General features: G+C 37.7%; 3 protein-coding genes across 3 annotated transcripts; all 3 read right to left on the minus strand.

Moving 5' to 3' along the window:
• Window positions 1-13,189: 13,189 nt before the first annotated feature.
• LOC122043750 (inositol-tetrakisphosphate 1-kinase 1-like) lies at window positions 13,190-13,582 on the minus strand. The gene has a single exon (XM_042604338.1). The coding sequence runs from the start codon at window positions 13,580-13,582 to the stop codon at window positions 13,190-13,192; it is 393 nt and encodes a 130-aa protein (XP_042460272.1).
• A 2,538-nt stretch (window positions 13,583-16,120) lies between these two features.
• LOC122039750 (calcium-dependent protein kinase 20-like) lies at window positions 16,121-16,540 on the minus strand. Its single transcript, XM_042599211.1, has 2 exons — window positions 16,400-16,540; window positions 16,121-16,283 (listed from the first exon to the last, which is right to left on the minus strand). The coding sequence occupies exons 1-2, from the start codon at window positions 16,529-16,531 to the stop codon at window positions 16,152-16,154; spliced, it is 264 nt and encodes an 87-aa protein (XP_042455145.1). The 5' UTR covers window positions 16,532-16,540; the 3' UTR covers window positions 16,121-16,151.
• A 2,010-nt stretch (window positions 16,541-18,550) lies between these two features.
• Window positions 18,551-19,639, minus strand: LOC122043751 (inositol-tetrakisphosphate 1-kinase 1-like). Its single transcript, XM_042604339.1, has 2 exons — window positions 19,592-19,639; window positions 18,551-19,490 (listed from the first exon to the last, which is right to left on the minus strand). Exon 2 carries the CDS (start codon window positions 19,487-19,489, stop codon window positions 18,551-18,553), a length of 939 nt encoding a protein of 312 aa, XP_042460273.1. The 5' UTR covers window position 19,490; window positions 19,592-19,639.
• Window positions 19,640-25,990: the final 6,351 nt, after the last annotated feature.

The raw sequence follows: 25,990 nt of genomic DNA on the forward strand, positions 1-25,990 counted from the left end.
TGTTAGTTATAAAATTTAATATTTTGAGTGTAGTGTGTAGGTTGTTTTGGATGTAAAAGACTTATCATTAGTATTGTAATTGTAAATTTGACTCAAATGATTATTGGATGAATAAAAATATCTATTAGCACTTTAAATTTTATTTTGTAATTTTTTTCTATTCTAAATAGTGAATAAATTTTCATGATGGGTAAATATGGAATTTAGATTTATAAATATCAAAATAAATGAGTTTAAGTGACATTTATAAATGTCCTTAAAATATAATTTTTCTTGACATTTGAGAATGTCATTCTATTTTTATATTGTGACACTTTTTAAGTTAGCATTGATATTGTATAACGACATCATAAAATGTCAGGAATGTGAGGAGGATTTAAGACGACATCACTTTATAAGGTATTTTTTGGTGATGTCACTAAAACTTAAGTGTCGCCAAAAATATACTATAAGGGCATTTATGCATGTCCTTAAAGAGCATTATTCTAGTAGTGGCCGGTTCCCATCGTCAGAGATGGCCTTCGAGCCACAGCCGCCCCCATCGTCGTCGATTGGGCATTTGAGCCCTCGTTGCTATTATGCTTCGATAAAACATGTCCTATCCCGACCTATGTGTTATTGTCATATCTTGGCCTGTGTGCCGCTATCATATCCCAACATGCGTGTTGTTATCATATTCCGATCTACGTGTCACTGCTAGGTCCCGGTTTGATAGATCGATTTAGAGCGACAGAGGGGGTGAATATCGTGTCTTTTTAAAACTTTTCTTTATCTTTTAAATCAAAGTCGTGCACAGCAGAAAGTAAAAGGGATACAGATTGTTTACTTCGTTCGGAGCCTAGCTCGACTCCTAGTCGAAGGCCCGCGGTCCTTGACCGCACCGATGGGCAAAGCACTAAAACCCTTCTTTCCGAAATCCTTCGGAAAGAAGCAGATCATACAGATACAAAGATATAAGATAGTAACAACCCTACTATCTTATATGAATTTAAGTGCAATACAAAATATACCGACCGTAGTAAATGAAGGTTGAGACTCGGTCGGTGCTTTTGGACGAAGTAGCTTGCTGAGCTGATGAAGACTTGTACCACGAGTAGCAAGGCAGAAATGAACTTGAGTCCATCAGAATTGTTGTATTGAGCTTCTGACTTCGAGCATTTTTTATAGGTGTACTGGAGGTTCGGTCGACCGATCCCTCTGTTCGGTCGACCGAACCCGCTCCCTTCCTTCCTGGTTGGAGTCTAAAGCTGGCTTGAACTTTTGCAATAAATGCTCATGAATGGTTCGGTTGACCGAACCTTTTTTTCGGTCGACTGAACAACTTGCTTCCCTGTTCGTCGAAATCTGCAGAGATCTTCATTTAATGGTCCATTAATACTGATTAGATCGGTCGACCGATCCCTGGTTCGATCGACCGATCAAGCTTCGATCAGACTGTGCTTCGCTTTAGTCTGAACTGATCTCTGGTCTGAGTCACGCTGGTTCAGTCGATCGATCCTCCTATTCAGTCGACCGATCAGGCCGAATCTGCAAAACAGAGTTAAACAATATTCCTGCAAAATAAAGGTTAGCACAGTAATATAATGCATGAGTAATATAGACAGTAGAACTTGTAGGACCGTTGGGCCGGCTAGAAGGGGGGGTTGAATTGCCCTGAATAAAACACAACTCTTTCTCGTACGATTAAGCTAACACTTGAAAAATAGATTAAGCAGAAAATAAAACATAAAAACGAGGCACCGAATTTGACTTAGTTACAACTGGGGAAGTTGTTAATCCAAGGAAGATGGTCACACTAAGAACTCCTTCAGGCGGAGAAGCCTCATTTACAGTAGGGTAGGCACAGAAAGAAAGAAGCTAATCTAAGCAGTGGAAGCACACAAGTGTTGTTACAATTTCTGAACTGATGAAAAGCTTCTGGACCAAGGTTATATTTATAGTCTTGGTCGGGGCGCCTGGAAGGGTTCCGGGCGCCCTAGGGGGGATAAAACTTTATCCCCCAATGATCAGATCAAGTCAAATCTCAATCCTGGTCAAAAGTCTGGTCCAGGCGCTCGGAAGGGTTCCGGGTTCCCCGGAGGGCTCCGGGCGCCCCGGACTGCTCCGGGCGCCCCGGAGCCCAAAGGCAATAGATGTTGACTTTTTCACCCGGGATCTCTTCTCTGGTTCAGTCCCGCCTCGGTCCGGTTCTTCTCCTCCGGATCCGCTCGCTTGGGTGATCTCTGCCATCCGGAAAAGGGCTCACCCGAACCCAACTTCTGGTCTTCTCGAGCGGGCTTCCCTCCGGCTTCTCGTCCCTCAGAATCACCGCATGTTTCCTTCTCGTCCGCTGGCATACTCATCCGCAGTCTTCGTCCCTCGGACGCACTACGTACCGTCCTTCTCGGTAGCTGCGTTTCTTGCTCCTCGAGCAATCTTCCGCTCCGACTTTCGTCCCTCGAAACCACCGCACGCTTCCTTTTCGTCCGCCGGTGTACTCTTCCGCAGCACCTCATCCCTCGGACTGTCGTCCTTCTCGCTAGCTGCGTCTTTCGCTCGACTACCTGTGCTCCTAAGCTCCTACACACTTAAACACAAGGTTAGAAACACACAGGACCTAACTTAACTTGTTGATCACACCAAAACAACCTTGGGATTCCAACACTCTCCCCCTTTTTGGTGTGATCAACCCAAGTTAAGATAGGGTTAAAATAGACATTAAATAAAATTAAGTAAATTAACTTAATTTGCAATTTAAGTACAAAAAGATAGACTTATACTTTCTCCTAAACTTATACTTTCCCTTCTCCCCCTTTGATCACAAAAAATGGGGTTCCAAGAAAAACAATCTAAGGGTTAAAAATTTAATAAATTTGAAAAAAAAAATATTTAAAAGAAATTCTAATTTAAAAAAAAAATCTAAGTTAAAAAAAATTCTAAGTAAAGTTTTGAAAATCTGACTTAGGGAATTTTTTAAAAAAATTTCTAAGTAATTTGAGCATAAATTTCTAATTTTAGAAAATCTTTTAACTTAAGAAAAATATTAAAAAAAAATTCTAAGTAAAGATTATTTTTGAAAAAAAATTTCTAACTTAATCATTTGAGAATTTTTAAGAAAAATTTTTCTAAGTAAAAAAATGACTTAGTCAATTTAAAAAAATTTTAAGTAAGTAAATTTCTAAATTGAAAAAAAATGTTTGAATAACCTTTTTAAAGCATTGATTAATTTTTGCATTAATGCTTTATTAGTAAGTTAATTAAATGTTTATTTTAATATTTTGGCTTCCAGGTCGTGGCGAGGCACTAGGCCTTCTTGGTTATTGGAGCAACAACCACTTCCTTGACAAAGTCTCATAAAGAAATTCTTTGTTTAATTTTCTCACTTAAAGCGCTAATTTTAATTTTAAAATTAATTTAAGCATGACTTCGGAACCCAATATAGGTTCCAGCCTACTGGATTAACCAAAAAAATTTTAGGGATATATTTTCTTGAAATGTTCTTAATTTGTCCCGGGTGATATTTAAAGTACCAATTTAAATTATTAAATCTTCTAAAATTGGTTTTAGATGAACATGCATAGTTTTTCAAGTTATCTACTTAAATTTTCAAATCATCATTTTTAAGTTTCAATTTTTCATTTGCTAGTTTTAATTTATCTAATTCTTCTAAGGGACAAGACTTAGCTAGAATTACCTTTAAATTTTTATTTTCACTTTCTAATTTGAAGCAATCTTTTGTTAAAAGTTTAACGAACTTAAACATTTTATCGGGAGGAAGAGATCGTACCTGACTTACCTTGTCGATCTCGTTGTCCGTTTCTCCCTCTGAGCTGCTGCTTTGTTCCGACGTGTCTTCCCCTTCATCGATGCTCTCGATGCTCATTTCGGAAGAGCTTGAATCGCAGTCGTCTTGATGACTTGCCATCAGTGCGAGTCCGGAGAATGCTTCGACTTCTGATTCGGACGACGTATCGTCCCACGTCGCCTTCAGGGCCTTTCGTTTTTGGATAGGCTTCTTACCCTTCTCCTTGTCTTTGTTCTTCAGCTTGGGGCAGTTGTCCTTGACATGCCCTTCTTCGTCGTAGTGGTAGCAGCGGATTGTCCTTTTCTTTTTCCCCTACGGATGGTTAGTAGATCTAGATTTACAAAGTTTCTTGAATCTTCTTACCATCATTATCATTTCCTCGTCATCGAGAGAATATTCCGACTCAGGTTCGTCTCTCGAAGCTTTGAGGGTGACGTTATTCTTGGGCTCCTTTATTCCTGCACATTTTGACTCATGCACTTCAAATGTTGAAAAAAAATTCTTCTAATGAAATTTTTTCTAAATCCTTCGAAATGTAAAAAGCATCTACTAGTGATGCCCATTTTGAATTTCTCGGAAATGAATTTAACACGTACCTGAGCAAATCTCGGTTACTTACCTTTTCTCCTAGATTTGTGAGTCCGGTGATAATTTCTTTTATTCTGGAGTGCAGATGTGCGATTGTTTCATCTTCCCCAAGTCGCAGGCTGGTGAGCTAATTGCGAAGCAGATCTCGTTTAGCGAGCTTGGCTTCGGACATTCCTTCGTGCAGCTCAAGGAACTTCTCCTAAAACTCCTTTGCCGAGTTGTAGGTGCCGACATGGTTGAGTTCTTGTGGCGGAAGTACACTTAGCAGATGGAATTCTGCTTTCTTGTTTGCCACGTACTCGGCCTGCTCTTTCTTTGTCCATTGATTTTTCGCTTTGCCCTCGGGAGCTTCAAAACCGAGTTCCATTGTTAGTAATAAATCGAAATCGGTACCAAAAAATACCTCCATGTGCTTTTTCCAGCTTGCAAAGTCCCCATCGAATTTTGGCGGGTGGATGTTAGATCCGACCATCTCGTTGTTTCGTTCGGCAATTAGTCCTCCTGAAGCGTCTCGGCTCTGATACCACTTGTAGGACCGTTGAGTCGGCTAGAAAGGGGGGTTGAATAGCCCTGAATAAAACACAACCCTTTCTCGTACGATTAAGCTAACACTTGAAAAATAGATTAAGTAGAAAATAAAGCATAAAAACGAGGCACCGGATTTGACTTGGTTACAACCGGGGAGGTTGTTAATCCAAGGAAGATGGTCGCACTAAGAACTCCTTCAGGCGGAGAAGCCTCATTTACAGTAGTGTAGGCACTGAAAGAAAGAAGCTAATCTAAGCAGTGGAAGCACACAAGTGTTGTTACAATTTCTGAACTGATGAAAAGCTTCTGGACCAAGGCTATATTTATAGCCTTGGTCAGGGCACCCCGAAGGGGTTCCGGGCGCCCTGGGGGGATAAACTTTATCCCCAAATGATCAGATCGAGTCAAATCTCGATCTTGGTCAAAAGTCTGGTCCAGGCGCCCGAAAGGGTTCCAGGCGCCCCGGAGGGCTCCGGGCGCCCCGGAGCCCAAAGTCAACAGATGCTGACTTTTTCATCCGGGACCTCTTCTCTGGTTCAGTCCCGCCTCAGTTCGGTTCTTTTCCTCTGGATCCGCTCGCTTGGGTGATCTCTGCCATCCGAAAAAGGGCTCACCTGAACCCAACTTCCGATCTTCTCGAGCGGGCTTCCCTCCGGCTTCTCGTCCCTCGGAATCGCCGCGTGTTTCCTTCTCGTCTGCCGGCGTACTCATCAGCAGTCTTCGTCCCTCGGACGCACCGCGTGTCGTCCTTCTCGCTAGAAGCATCTCTTGCTCCCCGAGCAATCTTCCGCTCTGGCTTTCGTCCCTCGGAACCACCGCACGCTTCCTTCTCGTCCGCCGGTGTACTCTTCCGCAGCACCTCGTCCCTCGGACTGCCGTCCTTCTCGCTAGCTACGTCTTCCGCTTGACAACCTGTGCTCCTAAGCTCCTGCACACTTAGACACAAGGTTAGAAACACACAGGACCTAACTTAACTTGTTGATCACACCAAAACAATCTTGGGGTTCCAACAGAACTGTCTTGATCTCAACTTGGAAACCTTCCCGGTTTCTTCAATTGGATCAGCGACCTAAGGTTGTTCCCTTTAGGAACCCGACCTCACTATCACTCCACTAGTTGCATACCTCAACTTACCTGCCAAACATTGGTCCTCCAGACCTGTTTGGACTTTTGCTTGCTCAGTGTCTGATCGCCCAATCCACTAAGACTTTTCTTGCAATATTACATTAGCCAACAGCAATAATAGTAATACAGAATATAATGGTAAACCTAAACCTAGATTTACAGAGATCCGTTGGTCTGGTCGATCACGCGCAGTCGACTGGAAACCATCCGATCAACCTTGCTTGGAGTTCACTCCTCCAAGACTTCTCGTTACCTAAGGTTACCACCCCCTAGGATTTTCTTCACTTGGCTTCACTCACCAAGACTCAGTATTTGGCTACCCAGGGATCAAGTCCTCTAGACCTATCCACCTGGCGTCCACGATATACTGAGATTTCCCTTACCTAGCCTACAACTAGGACTCAGTATTGAGCTACCTAGGGATCAAGTCCTCCAGACCTATCCACCTGGCTTCCACGATATACCAAGATTTTTCTCCTTGCCTAGCCTCCAACTAGGACTTCCCTTGCCTAGCCTACAACTAGGACTTCCCTAGATCAAGCTCCATACTTAAACATACTTAAACATATTTGTCTGACATTAAAACCTTAGAGGTCGATTACATCAACAATCTCCCCCTTTTTGATGTTTGACAAATATGTTTAAGTTAGATCAATTCAAAAAGATTTAAATTTCTAACTTAAACCCTTCTTCTCCCCCCTTTTGTCATACAACAAAAAGAACTCTTCATAAATGGCTTTAATTGCTAAGGATCCCTAAGTTTTGCACCAACAATGATGGAATACTTTTAAATATTTCCAAGATATGCCTAAGGTATTCCCTCACCCATTTGATGTATAATAGAGTTTTCAAAAATAATTCATAGAGATTTTGAAAAGCCTCATTCCATGAAAAAATTGAGTAAATTTGCAATATCTTTTTCAAAATAATTTTAAAGAATGCACTAAGTAAAATCTCTCGAGAATATGTTTCAAAAAGTATTTCAAGACTTAATGTATTTTTGCAAAACCATGATATAGAAGACTTAATGCTTGCAAAATTTCTTTGAAAGATATTTTTATAGAATACTTTTCAAAAATATTTGTAAAGAGTTTTTATCAAGCATCCTTGTTAAAGCTGAGTTCAAAAAATATTTTTCAAGTAATTTTTAAGGAAATTCTCAAAGAAATTCTCTAAGTAAAATTTTATTTTCAAGGAATTTTCAAAAAGTTTGAAGAATATGATTTTGAAAAGATAATGCCTGAGCTAGGTTTAAAAGATAGTATTTTGAGTTTTGTAAGCAATTTTTCAAAAATATTTTTTAAGTTAATTTCAAAACCAGATTTCTTTAAATAAGTATGTAAAGATAATTTTCAAAAAGTATTTGATTAAGATATTTTAAAGATAATTTCCAAAAAGATTTGTAAAAGTTTTATCAAGCAATTTTTTTTAGATGTTTTGAAATATTTATTCAAAATATGTTTTCAAAAGCAAGATTTTGAATGATATATTAAAAATATGTTCTTCAGTCAAGTCTCTCCCCCTTAATCAGACACTCCTTGTAGATATCCTTGTTACCCACAAGGAAGACTTTTCTATGTGTATCTAAGGATGATGATTGACTTAAGGTTCTAAAGACTTAGGCGATGAACAATATCTTTTTAAAAATATTTTAATTGTTTTTAAAATTAATCAAAATTTTAATCTTTTTAAAAGATTGTCTTTTTCAATCATCAATCAAAATTTTAAAAATATTTTAAAATAGATTTATAATTTTTCAAAATATGTTAAAACAAAATCTTTTAAATTTTAATTTTCTTAGCATCTCACCCATTCTAAATTTTCAAGTATGGTAATCGTATAATTGTGTGAGATGACTTTATTGATTTTGAGTTTGTTGAAACTTAAATTGAATTTTAGTTAAACTTTGATTATTGTAAGTTAAATAGATGGTAACATTTATTTTGTGAATTAATTGAATTAATGTTTAGTTTAGAAATTATAAAGTTATTAAGTGGATTTGGCTAAGAATTGTTTTTAATAGCTGTGGTTATAGGTTGATTGCTAGATTATTGATTGATTTAAACATAATTTAAAAGTTAATTTCAATTTAATTTAGTATTATTATTAATTAGGTTAAGAATTAATTTTAATTGTTGATTGAAGTTTCATCATTAATAGTTACGAATTAATTGATTATGAATTATTATTAATTTCTTAGGAATTAATTAGGTAAAGATTTTAGGATTAGTTATAAAAATTTAATTTTGTTTAAGGTTAAAGTACTTTATTTGTTGATTAAAGTTAAGATTTCAAGTTGAGATTTATTAAGAATTAATTAAGTATATTAAGTTAATTTAATTAAGTTAAACTAGTTAATGATTTAGGTTAATTAATTAATTTAGTTTATTTAATTAAGTTTTAAAAATAATTTAAGTTTTAAATAATTTTAATTAAGTTTTTTTAAATAATTAGGTTTGAAATTAAGTTTTAATTAAGTTTTATATTAGGTTTTAATTAAGTTTTAATTAAGTATTTAATAATTTTAATTAAGTTTTAAACTAATTTTAATTAAGTTTTTAAAATAATTAAGTTTTAATTAAGTTTTTAAAATAATTTTAATTAAGTTTTAAAATAATTTTAATTAAGTTTTTAAAATAATTAAGTTTTAATTAAGTTTTTAAAATAATTAATTAAGTTTTAAAATAATTTTAATTAAGTTTTAAAATAATTTTAATTAAGTTTTAAAATAATTTTAATTAAGTTTTTTTTAAAAAAATTTAAAAGTAAGTTTAAAATAATTTTGATTAATTTTAAGTTTTTAATTAAGTTTTAAATAATTAATTTTTTTTAATTAAGTTTTAAAAATTAATTAGGTTTGAAATTTAATTAAGTTTGCAATTTAATTAGGGTTGGAATTTATTAGGTTTGACATTTAATTTAGATTTGAAATTAATTAAGTTTGAAAAAGGTTATTGAACCAATGTTAGATTCAAACTTAACTTTGTGTTAATCAAGCAGGCTTTCTAAGGATAAGCTTTCAGTTCAGTGGCGAGGCTTATGACCTTCTTGTGTATCAACGGTGGACCACTTGCTGAAGACTTTCCAAACTATTCCCGCTCAAAGAACTTAATACTAAATTTTGGTCTAACTAGTCTATGTTTGGCTGGGGTAGCTTCAGTCAGATCCACTAAGTCTAGTACACCAGGTAGAATTCCATATTCAGTCTAGACATGCCTTCGACAAAGTTTCCTTGACATACTATCATCCCAATCCATTCCGATGCTATGTTGTTAGGGTTTGGTAAACCTTTTTAATCTAACCATTCTAAATTAAGAAAAGATGCATAATATGTTATACAACAGTTAAGTATGCATGATCATGACAATTCAAACAATTCAAACAAGTTATGCATAATACAAATTGTTTGTGTTGTTAATGTTATTGTTGTTGTATATTTATTATTGTTTTATTATTGTTTGTTTTATTATTATTTTATTATTATTTTATTGTTGTTGTTATTATTTTATATTATTGTTTTTATTTTTGTCCAGATGGTTGTTGCTTTGTTTAGAATTGTTTTGTTGTTGTTATTATTATTATTATTATTATTATTATTATTATTATCAATATTGATTAGTTTTATAATTAAAGGGTACATGATTATAATGAAAGTTTTGTTTTAGATTTGATTTTGATTTATAACTTAAATCTAGATTTTATGAGTTGATAAAATTATTAATAATGTTTTCTAATTTATTAATTTTATTTTTCAAAATATTATTTTGTTTTTCTAATTTTCTAAACTTTGATTTATAGTTTAGTTTCTTATTTTTATTTAATTTTTTTGTTAAATTATGTTTATTGTTATTTAATTCTAGATAATTATTATTTTGATTTAAATTCAAATTATCTTGAATAAATAAACTTTGATTAACTGAATCGGGGTCTTGATTAAGGTTTGAGTTGATTTGATCAATTTTAATTATATTTGAATTATTTAATTTTTATTAATTAAATTAGTTTTGTTAAGTAAGGTAGGATTTTCATGCATTTTTAGATTCATAGTACAATTCAAACAAGAAGGATCTAAATCATATAATTTTTCATGTAACATAAATTGTTTTACCTTAATTGCTCCCTCTGAATCCTTGGGTCTTCTCTCCGGACATTGAGATTTGTAGTGTCCCATCTTTTTGCACTTGAAGCATTCAATGTGGTCCTTTCTTTTCTGGACTCTAGGCATCGGTTCCTCCTTTGCCTCCGGTTGTGCGAATTGGTTCATCGGGCATTTATTTTTGTAGTGCCTTTTTTCTTTGCAATTAAAACATGTTATGTGTTCTTTAAATTTTGAATTTACAACATTGCTTTCTGAATCCTTATTAGAATTCTCCCCCTTGACCATTGCCATTTCAGATTCAGACTCGATTGTTTGGTAGGACTCGGGTTCGAATCCAACAGCCTCCTCCTCAGCCACTAGTGCAATGAAGCTGATTTGGTCTTGTTCTTCTAGATCTGGTTCTGAGGATAGCTATTCGGATTTGGATTCAGACTCACTTTTGCCTTGATCTTCTTGCCTCGATGGGGTCTCGTGAAGTTCGATCAAGTTGGTACACATCTCGAATGCATTCTTGTAATCTTCTAATTGACACAAAATTTTGTTAGGTAAAACACTAATTAATAAATCTATTACCTTTGTGTTTGCTTCTGAGTTTTGAGAAGATTGTCTAAGTACGATCTAGTTGTCAAAACTCTCACTTCCTATGAAAGATTCTATCATTCGCCTCCAGATATTGAAATAAACTTGATCGTATGGTGGAGGTTCATATATACTTCTTCCTTCTTGATAGGATGTTGACATTCTTGCAAGAAGATAATAGAAAACAAATTTCTAAGACTTTTGTCTTGGGATTAGTAGTGCGAGATTAAGAGTAAAAAGTATTACTTAAAAAAAATTAAGGAAAAGGAAAAAAAGTTTTAAAAGTTGCTCGAAAAATGATTAAGTTATTTTAGAGCTAACGAGACTCTGATACCAATTGATAGATCGATTTAAAGCGATAGAGGGGGGGGGGGGTGAATATCGCGTCTTTTTAAAACTTTTCTTTATCTTTTAAATCAAAGTCGTGCATAGCGGAAAGTAAAAGGAAGACAGATTGTTTACTTCGTTCGGAGCCTAGCTCGACTCCTAGTCGAAGGCCCGCGGTCCTTGACCGCACCGATGGGCAAAGCACTAAAACCCTTCTTTCCGAAATCCTTCGGAAAGAAGCAGATCATACAGATACAAAGATATAAGATAGTAACAACCCTACTATCTTATATGAATTTAAGTGCAATACAAAATATACCGACCGTAGTAAATGAAGGTTGAGACTCGGTCGGTGCTTTTGGACGAAGTAGCTTGCTGAGCTGATGAAGACTTGTACCACGAGTAGCAAGGCAGAAATGAACTTGAGTCCATCAGAATTGTTGTATTGAGCTTCTGACTTCGAGCATTTTTTATAGGTGTACTGGAGGTTCGGTCGACCGATCCCTCTGTTCGGTCGACTGAACCCGCTCCCTTCCTTCCTGGCTGGAGTCTGAAGCTGGCTCGAACTTTTGTAGTAAATGTTCATGAATGGTTCGGTCGATCGAACCTCTTTTTCTGTCGATCGAATAGCTTCCTTCCCTGTTCGTCGAAATTTGCAGAGATCTTCATTTAATGGTCCATTAATACTGATTGGATCGGTCGACCGATCCCTAGTTCGGTCGACCGATCAAGTTTCGATCGAACTGTGCTTCGCTTTGGTCTGAACTGATCTCTGGTCTGAGTCAAGCTGGTTCAGTCGACCAATCCTCCTGTTCGGTCGACCGATCAGGCCGAATCTGTAAAACAGAGTTAAACAATATTCCTGCAAAACAAAGGTTAGCACAGTAATATAATGCATGAGTAATATAGACAGTAGAACCGTCTTGATCTCAACTTTGAAACCTTCCCGGTTTCTTCAGTTGGATCAACGACCTAAGGTTGTTCCCTTTAGGAACCCGACCTCACTATCGCTCCACCAATTGCATACCTCAACTTACTTGCCAAACATTGGTCCTCCAGACCTGTTTGGACTTTTGCCTGCTCAGTGTCTGATCACCCGATCCACTAAGACTTTTCCTGTAATACTACATTAGCCAACAGCAATAATAGTAATACGGAATACAATGGTAAATCTAAACCTAGATTTACTGAGATCCGCTGGTCCGGTCGATCACGCGCGGTCGACCGGAAACATCCGATCAACCTTGCTTGAAGTTCACACCTCCAAGACTTCTCATTACCTAAGGTTACCACCCCCTAGGATTTTCTCCACTTGGCTTCACTCACCAAGATTCAGTATTCGGCTACCCAGGGATCAAGTCTTCCAAAGCTATTCACCTGGCTTCCACGATATACTGAGATTTCCCTTACCTAGCCTACAACTAGGACTCAGTATTCGGCTACCCAGGGATCAAGTCCTCCAGACCTATCCACCTGGCTTCCACGATATACCGAGATTTCTCTTCTTGCCTAGCCTCCAACTAGGACTTCCCTTGCCTAGCCTACAACTAGGACTTCCCTAGATCAAGCTCCATACTTAAACATACTTAAACATATTTGTCTGACATTAAAACCTTGGAGGTCGATTGCACCAACACGGTCTGCATGTCATCTTCCGGATCCAAGTCATGCTTGACTAGGTGCCGTCAGATCTAGCTCTTCATCATGCTCAGAGTCATCTACTCTTCCAGATCATGACAACTCGAGCAGTGTCCCGATCAGCTCACTGATACACCAGAGGGCGCCCCTCTAGGCCAGGGTATGTTATTGTACTCACTCTACATTCATTTTGTTTTTATACTATTAGTCTATTCCTTACATATTCGTTGAATCTGCCTCAAGTATCGAGGTACCAGGGGCCGAGGTAATCCGGTCACCAGTTGCAGGTAGCGTTGACCAGAGGACTTCTGATGAGTTGGTCAACATAGAAGGTAGCTCAGCATACTACCTCCGGGCTATAGCAATTCAGTCAGCATTCTAGCCACATCACCCCGATGCCATTAGAAAATTGTGGTAAAAGAAGAACTGGCAGCAGCAGATTCCCTTTTCTAATGAATCATGTCCCAGATGAAGTTGGCCACAAATTCTTCATAACTAGGCAACTTGGAGTAGCCGGGGAACTAGTCGATGTTAATGATGAAGTAGATGTTGCAGGCATTGGCATCCCTAATAATGCCGAAGTTGAAGAGGTGCAATCTCATAGCCTTCTGCAAGCCCTTTGCTATCTTCTCCAGAAAGCTCAATGGAGGCAGCTCTGCCACTTCTAGATGTTCGTAATATTCGATGTCTTCAGGGTTATGCCAGGGTGTGTTGGATACACGAGATAAAATGACGAAGGGGAAGGGGTGATGCTCTTCGGGGAGTATGCCTGGGAGGGACTTCCTTCTCATGCATTGCACGTAATTTCCTGTGACATAGACCTTGAAGATGACCCCGCCGTGATTGACGAACTCCTGAAAAACCATAGGAGGTTTAAGCCCAAGCAGGCCATGGGGACGGAATAGAAGGGTCATCCTATGAGACTCAGTGCTGCCGTCGAAGATGACCTAGATAACTCTGATTGCATCCATTTTAGTTCCTATAGATTTCTAGGGTTGCAAGGAGTTCAAATATTCTATTCATTATTTATTTCGACTTCTCAGAGGTGTTAAAATGTAATAAGAAAGAATCGTTAAAATTCTTCACGTTGGGTCTGATATGGAATCATATCAGGCCCAATGTAGGCCTGATATAGAATGATATCATGGCCACTGATATCAGGCCTAATGTGGGACTGATATGGAATGATATCAGGCCCAACGTGGAAAATTTTAGTGATTATTCCTTATTACATTTTAACACATCTGAGAAGTTAAAATAAACAATGGATAACATATTTGAACTCTTTGCAACCTCAAAAATCTATAAGAACTGAAATGAGTGCAATCGGAACTCTCTTGGTCCATTAGTGGGTTTCGACCAAAACCTATTGATGGAGCTAGAGAGCCCCGATTGCACTCATTTCAGTTCCTATGGATTTCTGAGATTGCAAGGAGTTCAAATATGCTATCCATTGTTTATTTCAACTTCTCTAAGGTGTTAAAATGTTTGTAAAAGAATCGATGTGCAAAAGAGAGGAAAAAAGAGAAGAGGAAAGAGTAAAACATTGCATGCATAAGAGAAAAGAGAATAGAGAGAAATGATAGAGAAAATAAAAAGGAAAGTAATCAGAGGATAGAATGAGAAAAACATATAAAAAGGTGCATCATTTGATAAATAACAAAGTAGCATGTGTCTTTTGGTAAATTTAAAAACTTGGATATGCCTTTTGGTAATATTACATATTTGACTGTTTCAAAATTATTAAAAAATAAATTATTTTATGAAACATTTAATTATAATATTTTATTTTATAAATTATTTGTAATAATTAAAGTTGTATTTTTTATTTTAAAAATAAATATATTCATTTAAAAAATATACAATTAACTATAATTAAATTAAAATTGATAAGTTAATTAAATATAAAATATAAATTAAATTAAAATAATAAATTAATTAATTTATTAATTAAAAAGTATAAATAAATTAAATTAAAGATCAAACTTAATTAAAATATTAAATAAAAATTATATAGAGATTTTAAATAAAAAAATAATAACTAAAGATAATTTATAATTTAGGAAAAATAAAAAAATTAATAATAAATTTTTATAGTTGTGACGTGGTATTGATGTGATATATTAGAATAATCGGCAATTTATCAAACCACACACTTAAATATCTTAATTGACCAAAAGACGTATGTTACTTTGGTTTTTACCAAAGGGCGCATTTTTTCAAGTGCACTTCCCTTTTTATCCTTCTGACAAATTAAACCTTTTTTTTGTCGTTTTCCTTTTCTCTCTCTTCTCTTTCCTATTACCTCTTTCATCAACAAAATGTAAGATTTAGTTATTTTTTTGATAACATTTTAATACATTTAGAGAAGCTAAAATAAACAATGGATAGCATAGTTAAACTCCTTGCAACATCAGGAATCCACAGGAACTGAAATGGGTGTAATCTGAGGTCTCTAGGTCCATCAGTGAGTTTCGGTCAAAACTCACTTATGGACCTAGAGAGCTCCGATTGCACCCATTTCAGTTTCTATGGATTTCTGGTATTGCAAGGAGTTCAAATATGCTATCCATTGTTTATTTTGACTTTTAAAAGATGTTAAAATAGCAGAATAAAAAATCAGCAAAAAGGCTCCAAATCAGGCCCACGTTGGGCCTGATATGGGCCTGATATGGAACCATATCAGGCCCAACGTATCAGGCCTAACGTGGAGCCTTTTTGTTGATTTTTTCTTCTCCTATTTGAACACCTTATAAAAGTCAAAATAAACAATGAATAGCATAGTTAAACTCCTTGCAACATCAGGAATCCACAGGAACTGAAATGAGTGTAATCTGAGGTCTCTAGGTCCATCAGTGGGTTTCGGTCAAAACCCACTGATGGACCTAGAGAGCTCCGATTGCACCCATTTCAGTTTCTATGGATTTCTGGTATTGCAAGGAGTTCAAATATGTTATCCATTGTTTATTTTGACTTTTAAAAGATGTTAAAATAGCAGAAGAAAAAATCAGCAAAAAAGCTCCACGTTAGGCCTGATATGGAACCATATCAGGCCCAATGTGGACTTGATATGATTTTTCCTTGAGCTTCATACAATGTAGAGAAATTAATTTGATGATAGAAAACCAAGAGTTCTGTTAGTCCTATGATTTAATTGTCTTTTTCTCAAGCATGTTGTGCAAATTGATTCTCTGTCCCTCTAAACATTGTTTTATCAGTATATTGCTGATAGGTCCATCTTTGGATCTTGTTTGGTCAGCAACTCTTGATGAATTTCTTGATGGATCTAGTAGGGTTGTGGCTTGAATTTGTGCCTAATTCTTTGTGTTTGTTTTCCCTTGTCACCCCATAATTGTGTAATGCCAATGGAAATGGTGTGATTGCCATAACCCACAGTCAATTTTTTTTACTTTAAAAAAAAAGATTGCATCTTCAGCAATGACTTACTGCTTCCAATAATGCTTTGACATCTGAATCAGCAACCTAGTGTCCGAGCTTGCGCAAACCATACTTTAACTCATCAAAATTTATCTGCCCTTTTTTGTTGATATCCATATTCTCAAACATTTCCTTTATGTCGGCAATCTCCTCCACAGACAAGTGTTCAGCTATCACCTGCATTAACACAGTTTTAGAATGAACATAATAATACTAGGTGTGTCTTGGAATAATTAGCTGGACAAATGTCAAGCATTCACACAGAAAGAAATCATGAAAGAAAATATTCTCACCCTAAGAGCTTTCTTTTTAAATTTATTCATCACTGAAAATTGCTGGAGTCTTGCTCGAACAGTTTCACCAAGATTTACATTGGGTGCCTTATTGACATTCTGCAGCCAAGGATGATCTGTAATGTGAATCATGAGGGTAATGTTGAGAATACAGAAGATCGTGTGAAAGAAATCATGAAATAAAATATTCTCACCCTAAGAGCTTTTTTTTTAAATTTATTCATCACTGAAAATTGCTGGAGTCTTGCTCGAACAGTTTCACCAAGATTTACATTGGGTGCCTTATTGGCATTCTGCAGCCAAGGATGATATGTAATGTGAATCATGAGGGTAATGTTGAGAATACAGAAGATATGATGTAGTATTAAGTCAAAGGTATTAGCAGATATTGCAATATACTGATAAAACAATGTTCAGAGGAACAGAGAATCAATTTACACAACATGTTTGAGAAAAAGACAATTAAATCATAGGACTAACAGAACTCTTAGTTTTCTATCATCAAATTAATTTCTCTACATTGTATGAAGCTCAAGGAAAAATCATATCAGGTCCACATTGGGCCTGATATGGTTCCATATCAGGTCCACATTGGGCCTGATATGGTTCCATATCAGGCCTAACGTGGAGCCTTTTTGCTGATTTTTTCTTCTGCTATTTTAACATCTTTTAAAAGTCAAAATAAACAATGGATAACATATTTGAACTCCTTGCAACACCAGGAATCCATAGAAACTGAAATGGGTGCAATCGGAGCTCTCTAAGTCCATAAGTGGGTTTTGACCGAAATCCACTGATGGACCTAGAGACCTCAGATTACACCCATTTCAGTTCCTGTGGATTCCTGATGTTGCAAGGAGTTTAACTATACTATCCATTGTTTATTTTGACTTTTATAAGGTGTTAAAATAGGAGAAGAAAGAATCAGCAAAAAGGCTCCACGTTAGACCTGATATGGAATCATATCAGGCCCACGTTGGGCCTGATATGGTTCCATATCAGGCCCAACGTGGGCCTGATTTGGAGCCTTTTTGCTGATTTTTTCTTCTGCTATTTTAACATCTTTTAAAAGTCAAAATAAACAATGGATAGCATATTTGAACTCCTTGAAATACCAGGAATCCATAGAAACTGAAATGGGTGCAATCGGAGCTCTCTAGGTCCATCAGTGAGTTTTGACCAAAACCCACTGATGGACCTAGAGACCTCAGATTACACTCATTTCAGTTCCTGTGGATTCCTGATGTTACAAGGAGTTTAACTATGCTATCCATTGTTTATTTTAGTTTCTCTAAATATATTAAAATGTTATTAAAAAAATAACTAAATCTTACATTTCGTTGATGAAAGAGGTAATAGGAAAGAGAAGAGAGAGAAAAGGAAAACGACAAAAAAAAAAAAGGTTTAATTTATCAGAAGGATAAAAAGGAAAGTGCACTTGAAAAAATACACTCTTTGATAAAAACTAAAGTAACATACGTCTTTTGGTCAGCGTGATTTGATAAATTGCTGTAGAATAATAAATTTCCTTCAGTTAGAAAGGGTTTTTTTTTCTCACAGTGAATAGTTCTTGAAAATGTTAGAATCCAACAGGAAATAGATATACAAAATGAAGCAACGGAAATGTATAGAAGATAAAATGAAGGTCTCACATTGGTATTGAGCTACCGAACAAGCTAGAGAAATTATTGTGCTTGAAGAACTTGGGCAGGAGATCCCTGGCGAACTCCGGCGAGTGCCACACGACGAAGCTATTGCTCCCACGAAACGATCGCATCCGTCGCCGGATCATCCACCACGTCGTAAGTTTTGCTGAGGACACTGTTGGCCTCAGGTTCGCATAATCGGCAGGTGGCAGCACATCAGTAAGCATTGCAGTCGCGTAAGATGTTTCTGATTAATGTATCATTGGAGAGGATCCTCGTTCTTTTATGTTAGCTACTTTTATACATGAATTTATTTTCTTAATTTTTTTAAATAACAATCTGACTGGAAAGGGCGATAAAAGGAATGGAATTCTGACTGAAAAATTCAAGTCAAAGCATCTGAAACCAAGAATTAGCTAAAAGAAAGAATCTACATTCTGAAATCAAGAACGTTAATAGAGTTTACAAGAAAATTGGACAAACAAGCCACCATGGATCCATCCCATCAGTCCTCGGAGGAGAAAGAAGAACTGGCAGCAGCAGATTCCCCTTTCTGATGAACCATGTCCCAGAAGAAGTTGGTCAAAAATTCTTCATAACCAGGCATTTCGGAGTAGTCGGGGAAGTAATTGACGTCGATGAGGTAGTAGTGTTTGCGGGATTTGGCATCCCTTATAATGTCGAACGTGAAGAGTCGCAATTCCGTAACCTGCCGCAATCTCATTGCTATCTTCTCAAAAAAGCTAGATGGAGGCGGCTCTGCCGCTTCTGGATGCTTGACATATTCGGCGTCTTCAGGGATGTGAAAGGGTGAGTTGGATACACGAAAGCAAGCGACGGAGAGGACGGGAGTATGCTGTTCGGGGGCGACGTCCGGGAGGCAGTTATTTGTTCTCACGCATTGCACGTGATTTCCTGCCACATAGACCTTGAAGGCGACCCCGCCGCCGGAGGCCCGGGGATTGGCGTCGATGGGGGACCGGATGTGGGTTATCACAGAGAAGGCGTCAGAGCTGGAGTCATAGATCAGCATTTGGTTTGGGATCCCGTATATCTGTGTCACATTGATATCGGAATCGAACTGGAGCACGGCGGTGCGGTAGCGAATGTCAAGGCGCTCGACGGCGAGGGGTTGGTCGACGATGGGGACGTCGGGGTTCTTGGCGGCGAAATCTGCGATCTGGATATTCCATTCGTCGCCGTGGAGATTGTGAACCACGCAGTCGAAGGGGCCCTGCTCGACGAGGGGTCGCAAGTGGTCGATGGGGACGAGATCGACGCCGCGGTCGCGAGCGGTGCCCACTAGAGAGGGCTGGATGAAGCTCTGCTCCTTCTCGAGCGCGTAGCCCACCACGAACCGACGATCGGGAGGCTCCTCCATGGCCAGATCCAAAGAAACAGGGCCGCTGAGCTCCACCTCGATCCCCGATCGCAAGCGAAGCATGCTGCATTATCGAACAAAAATCGACCACCGATCGATCAAATCTTGCTCGACGGAAATCGCAGATCAAAACCCTTGAAATAACGAAAAGATTAGGGTTCGTACCTTTTCCGATCGCTTTCCAAACGCAGAGCAGAGAACTGAGACGATCGACGGAGCGTTTGAGAACGGCGACCCGAGAGAAGCAATTTATAGCCGGAGGGGGCCGGGTGTGAGATCACTCGCGGTCACTTCACGCGGCGGGAATCACAGCGACCCGCGAAATGAAGCCACAGGGAGCAGTGACCGGAATAGGAGTTGGTTGTGTCCGTTGGATCGGGATTCGACGGAGATGATCGAGCCATGTTTTCGGGAGGCGGGAAAACAAAAAAAATAATAAATAATAAAACATTATTTTCTCTTATTTTTTTTTTTAAAAAGAGTTTGTGATTTAATGGAATATGCTAATATTTTTTGCAATTTTCTTGAACAAAAAATTAAAAAAGGGGGAAAAAATTGGACAACAAATAAATTACAAGAATCTTTTCACTTTTGTGATAAGTAGAAGGAAATAATGGAAGAATAATTTAACTAAAATAAGTCCTTAAAGCTATATTTATATGGAAAAATCAATGTCTATAAACCCATTTGATTAATAAGAGAAAATAATGGAAGAATAATCCATTTGTTAATTATCTCACTCTCTGTCTTTATTTTATAGAGTAATTGAAGCACTTTTTCAATCAATGTATATTCATTGACTTGAGAGACGATCAATATGTATTCATTGACTTGAGAGGCAAGCGAGACAAAAGGATTGATCGGTCTGGTTTATTAGAATTTTTTTTTATTAATTATTAGAATAAATCAAGAAGTATTTATTCGGTGTGATTCTATAGAAATTTTTTATCGATCATCAGAATAAATCGAGAAGTACTTACGATGAACAACCTAGATGCCCAACATATTTTAGTTACATATCCTATCTAGAGAAAAAATCTCTATAAATAAATTGTAACTAGAAATTAAATCATAAATACTTAAGAAATAATTGAGCATCTTTACAATTGCACCATAGTCTTAGAAGTACTTGAGAGACAATTGAGAGATATAATATAGTGGTTATTAGTCTGAATATTTATAAGCACGAGTCAGAGTAACTAATAATTATTATTTATTTCAAATAAAATTTTAAAAATTAATGTTAATAAAATACCCATTTTTATCATTTTAATTGATTTGTTTTAAAAAATTAAAACTTGATACGGTGAATAGGAGGGGGCCTTTTTAAGCAGGACCCAGGAGTTAGTATGCTGGCAATGTGACAAGTCAAAGTTAGAGACCAGCCGCACAAGTACTGTTCGATCAGTCTAAATGCCAATCAGAAGGCTCCAAGGTTCTGTGGGACTCTTTCCCTATCAGTCCTACCGATCGGATGTCTCTTTGTAGGCCCCCCCCCATTCCCGGCTTGGACCAGATTCACCCAGGGCCCTACTCCCCTCTTTCCCAATTGGTCCAGCTGATCAGATGTTTCTCTATGGGCTCCATTCTTGGCTCAGAGTAGATTCACTCGGGGCTCTACTCCTCTCTCTCCCGATCGGACAAAGCAATACAAAAGTCAAGGAGGGCCCAATCCCAACCCGAATTGGATTCACCTGAGGCTTTGCTCCCCTCTCTCTCAATCGACCCTGTCGATCGGACAAAGTAGTAGAAAAGTCAACATGGTTCAACCAAAGCAAGCCACATGCCTCTATTTCTCTTTTAGATTCGTATGCAACATATTAATTAATGTCGCATAAAGGAATGAGGTCTTTTGAAAGGGGCCATAATTTTCAGGACAAATAGACCCAACAAGTTTTCTAACCCACCAGCCCATGAGTCCATTTTCGGGCATTAATATATCATGTGGGTTTGTCAGAGGATCGTATCTGCGTTCAAATACTTAACATACACAAGACACTTTCTCCATACCAATATGATTGATGGGATGCAATGTAAGCATATTGATGGATAGAATGATTGATTGCAGGATAATGCCTCATTAATGCGAAGGTTGTGAGGGATATTATAAAAGGGGGGCCTTCTCTATTGGCACAGGTACGCACACACATACACATCTTCTTACCCTTTTGCTACTTCATACTATTCTTGCATCACCACTATTTATTGACTTGATCATCAAAATAGCGACACTAGCGACCCTTCCCTGGCTCGCCTACTAAGGGTTTATTTCTCTCATCTTTGCTAGATTCTGCAGGGAGTCCTTGAAGTTCTGTGACGAGGAGTTTCTAGGAGTTCTTTGAGCAAAGTCCACATCAATGCCAGCTCACCAGCATTCCATATCTCGCAGTTTCTAGACAGGATCAAATTTGACATCGTTTATGAGAACCTCTCCACTTGATTTGGAATGTGGAAGATGGGCGATGGCAAAAAGAAAACCGTTACTTGTCTCAGGAAGATCTTGACCTACTTGTGATGGCAAGAGCACAAGCACTTGTGCAAAAGCAACGAGCAACAAATCCTGCCCCTTCAAAAGCACCCACTGAACCTGCCACATCATATGAAAAACCACCTGCTGTTAAGAGAGGATCCAAGTCCAAATAGCCAATGGAGTTTCCCCGGCCATTTGTCTGAATGCCTTCTGAAGGCTGCCTAGGAGCCGAGCAATCCCAGGGATCTTCTACTAGGGATTCGCCGGCCTACGATCCGAAGAGCGGTAAGGCTCCTACCGTTGGCACTTCACTCGATCGATTGGATACTCCTTCTCATAAGAAATTCTAGAAAACAAGCTGCATCGGTGATTTCGTCCTTTGCCGATTGGCAAATATGGAGGCTTGATCTCGAGGATCATCTTTGTAAATTTTAGAATGCCTCCCTACTGTACTAATACATAGATGATGTCAAGTGCCGAGTGTTCCTAACAATCCTCTCTGACTCGGCGCAAAGGTGGTTCAATTGGTTCCCTGTCAGTTCGATCACCACCTTAAAAGACTTCAAGAAGGCTTTCCTTCAACACTTTGCCAGCAACCAAAAGTATCACAAGACAAACTTAAGTTTATTCACCCTCAATCAGGGAGCAAAAGAGTCCTTGAAGGCCTATATAAAAAGATTCGACTAAGTGTTATGGATGTCCCCTCGGCCACATCCAAAATTTTTATAAGCACCTTCTCACAAGGGCTACTAGATGGAGATTTCTTTCTCTCGCTGGCAAGAAAATCATGAAGGACTTTGATAGTTTGTTGGCTCAGGCGGACAAATATACCAATGTGGAAGAAGCCAAACTGCTCGTAAGAAGGAAGCACCTAGCCCAGTCCCTCCTTTTCAAGCCAAGCAGAAGGCTTCATTGGCTTACTCTTTTTTCTCTTTGTGTCTGGGTCAGGAATTAGGCACCGACCATCATCATCTTCCATAATTGGCCAGTAAACCTTATTACCCAAGGGATGAAATTACTTCTGTAGCATTTGATTACAATTGACAACAAATACACATCATCTACATAGACAAAATATTTTCTTCTAGTTGTCATACATGTTGTTATTGGGTGCAAACAAAGTATCTTCGTCCCCTAAAATTTTTCACAACTACAATGTTGAAGGTGAAGATGTACTATTTTCATATTACCTTCTTTTCACATTTCGTGGGAGTATCTAGTATTGACTTCAAAAACTCTATCTTCACGATTGAAAGAGGTTACCTGGTAGGTGTATGCAGCTTTCAAACGCCAATTAAGCAGTTTGAGGCATTGCGATGGTACACTTTGTCATTGGCTATCTGATCAGAATATATAGTTCTTCTATTATCAAAGTACTTGACTATGTTATAAAATGTATGCTCGACAAGGGCAACAATATGTAAACGATGAGCATCTTTCAAAACTGAATTGACACACTCAGCTACATTTGTGTTCACATGTCCATATTTTTGGCCCCTATCATGGGACATTGACCATTTTTTTATTGGGAACGATGTAATCCAGTTCCATACCTCATCATTCCTCTCTTTTACCCTCTTTAAAAGTCGCTCATACTTTCTTACTTGACATGTCCTCCTTGTAATGTGACATTGGTTAGATGTTGTATATAAAACATGTATGCATATGTATTAATAACATTACGAGATTTTGTTACTATACCAGCCTTTACAAGTAAATTCTTGAGTCTAATACTTTTGAAGAAAGTATTGAAATTGCTGGCCACGTGACAGAGGCAATAGCGATGTTTTACATGTGTTTCATCCTAATTGAGATATTGGTTATTCATTGTCTACATAATTCCAATATGTTTGTCAGAAATGACACATATACCATCACGCCTTACTATATGCATCCGAAGGAGCGCTATGAACCAACCCCAACTCTCCACATTCTCGGACTCTACCAGTGCATAAGCCAGTGGACTCAATACTATCGATAGCTGGTTTGAATGACCAAAACAGTCAACATAAAATTTTTTGGTTGAATTCAATTGCATGATGTCAGACATGAATGTGATCGTTGAATGCCCACCATGCAACACTTTTAGAATTTGTTAGTTGTAGAGCTGTAAAGAAATGTGGTAGGCGTTGGTATGGCTTATCCCAATCACCCCAAATTTTGGCGATAGCCTTCTGTTTAGCCTCTCATGCCTTCCTATAGGAGGGTTTGAAATGTAACCAGTTGTAAATTTCAATGATAACACTTCTGACTGACTTGGACAAATCATTCTTCACCCCTTCCAATATGCAGTTGCATATAAAGTTTTGTTGGATTTTTCGGATCACGAAAACCGCTTTTTCGCGACGCGAAAACCCCGAAACCCCGAAACCCCCGCCACCGGATCCGTGCGAAGATAAAACTTTCGAAAAACTTACGAGTACGAGTTTCTAAACCTCGATCTACAGTAGATCTACAAAGAAGAAGGAATATACCCTTGATGCGAAGCCCTTCGCAATCCCGCTCGTCCTCGGTTCGCCGGATCTCGAAAGTGTCAAAGTAGACACTTCTCTATGTGTATCCACACAAGCAAGAGATGGAGAAAAACCTCTAAGGATGTGCTAGCACCTTAGAGATCAGTAAGGGAGGAGAGGGAGAGTAAGAAGAAAGCTAGAGAGGAAGAAGATGGGAGTTACCACAAAAAAATGAACCTCCCCACATGAAATCAAAGTGGTCGGCCACTTTAGTGGAGGTTGTAACCTCCATGGGATACCAAAAGTCACAACTCTTGGTAACTCCCATGAGGTGGCATCTCACTTAAGTAACCATGATGATGTGGAGCATCATCATTGGTCCACTTCTTGCCAACTCACCAATGAGGTGACAAATGGTCAAGTCAAACTTGACTCTTCATCTTCCTCTCAAGTCAAGTCAAACTAGACCACTTCTCTCTCATGGTTGATCAAATCTAACCATTGGTTGAAGTCAATTTTAATTTAATGAATCTCTGTTCATTGAATTAAATTGATTCAATGAGTCTAAGTCCAAATTAGACTCATTTAACACATGAACCAAATTGAATCCAACTCAATTAGCATAATTTGGATTACTCTTAATCCAATTTGGTTCATCACATGAACCTAATCCTTTAGGTTCATCAAATGAACCTAATCTCCATCTAATTGCCCTTTGTGTGTGACCCTATAGGTTCTTATAACGTTGGCAATGCTCCTAAACCCATTTAGAAGCATAAGTAATGAGCGATATCTAGCAACACATCATTACTACCCAAGTTATAAGAATGCTGAGATCCAACATCACCTTGTGACTACTAATTGTGACTCCTCACAATATATGACAAGTGTCCTTCTATCCTAGATATCTAGATTGATCAATGTGAGGCATAGACCGTGTCATCCTCTGACCAATCTAAATCTTGAACTCCAAGTAGACTCACTAAATCAAATGAGCTCAATATCTCATATTGACTCATTTGGGCATGGCCATGCACTTCGTGGTCTCACTCTATCAAGAATATCGATGTCGCTCCCGTCATATAGGAGGGATAGATCTCATCTACATCACTCACATCCCTCTGCACAATTCGTTACATACCCAGTAATCACCTTTATAGTCCACCCAGTTACGGGTGACGTTTGACGAAACCAAAGTATATAACTCCTTATGTAGGGATCCATGGTGACTTCAGGTCCAAGGACTAGTAGTCATACTAATAGCCACATGAGAAAGTATATGACTCTCATATAACGATCCATGATACTTTCTCATGACGGGTCATTCAGTATACATTCTCCAATGCATACCCATGTGTCAACTTGATATCTCTATATCCATGACTTGTGAGATCAAGTCATCGAGTTGACCTACATGCTAGTCTTATTGCATTAACATTGTCCCTGAATGTTAATACTCGACTAGGAATGATTAAGAGTAGTGTTCCCTATATCACCTCACTATCGGTTCAACTAACCGATTGATATAGGTGAGAACCTTCTACTCAAGGACGCTATTATACTTAGTTTATTTGGCACCAATACAAGTAAGTATAATAACCAAAAACAAATGCCTTTATTTAAATAAGAATATGATACAAC

The sequence above is a fragment of the Zingiber officinale genome, chromosome 2A (assembly GCF_018446385.1).
Source record: "Zingiber officinale cultivar Zhangliang chromosome 2A, Zo_v1.1, whole genome shotgun sequence".
NCBI lineage: Eukaryota > Viridiplantae > Streptophyta > Magnoliopsida > Zingiberales > Zingiberaceae > Zingiber > Zingiber officinale.

Excerpts from the sequence above, each read along its gene's own strand:
- LOC122043750 (XM_042604338.1), bottom strand. The coding sequence starts at position 13,582 with ATGACCCTTCTATTCCGTCCCCATGGCCTGCTTGGGCTTAAACCTCCT.
- LOC122039750 (XM_042599211.1), bottom strand. The coding sequence starts at position 16,531 with ATGATTCACATTACAGATCATCCTTGGCTGCAGAATGTCAATAAGGCA. Across the intron at positions 16,284-16,399 it reads TTAAAAAGAAAGCTCTTAGG|GTGATAGCTGAACACTTGTC; the intron begins GTGAGAATATTT and ends GTGTTAATGCAG.
- LOC122043751 (XM_042604339.1), bottom strand. The coding sequence starts at position 19,489 with ATGCTTCGCTTGCGATCGGGGATCGAGGTGGAGCTCAGCGGCCCTGTT.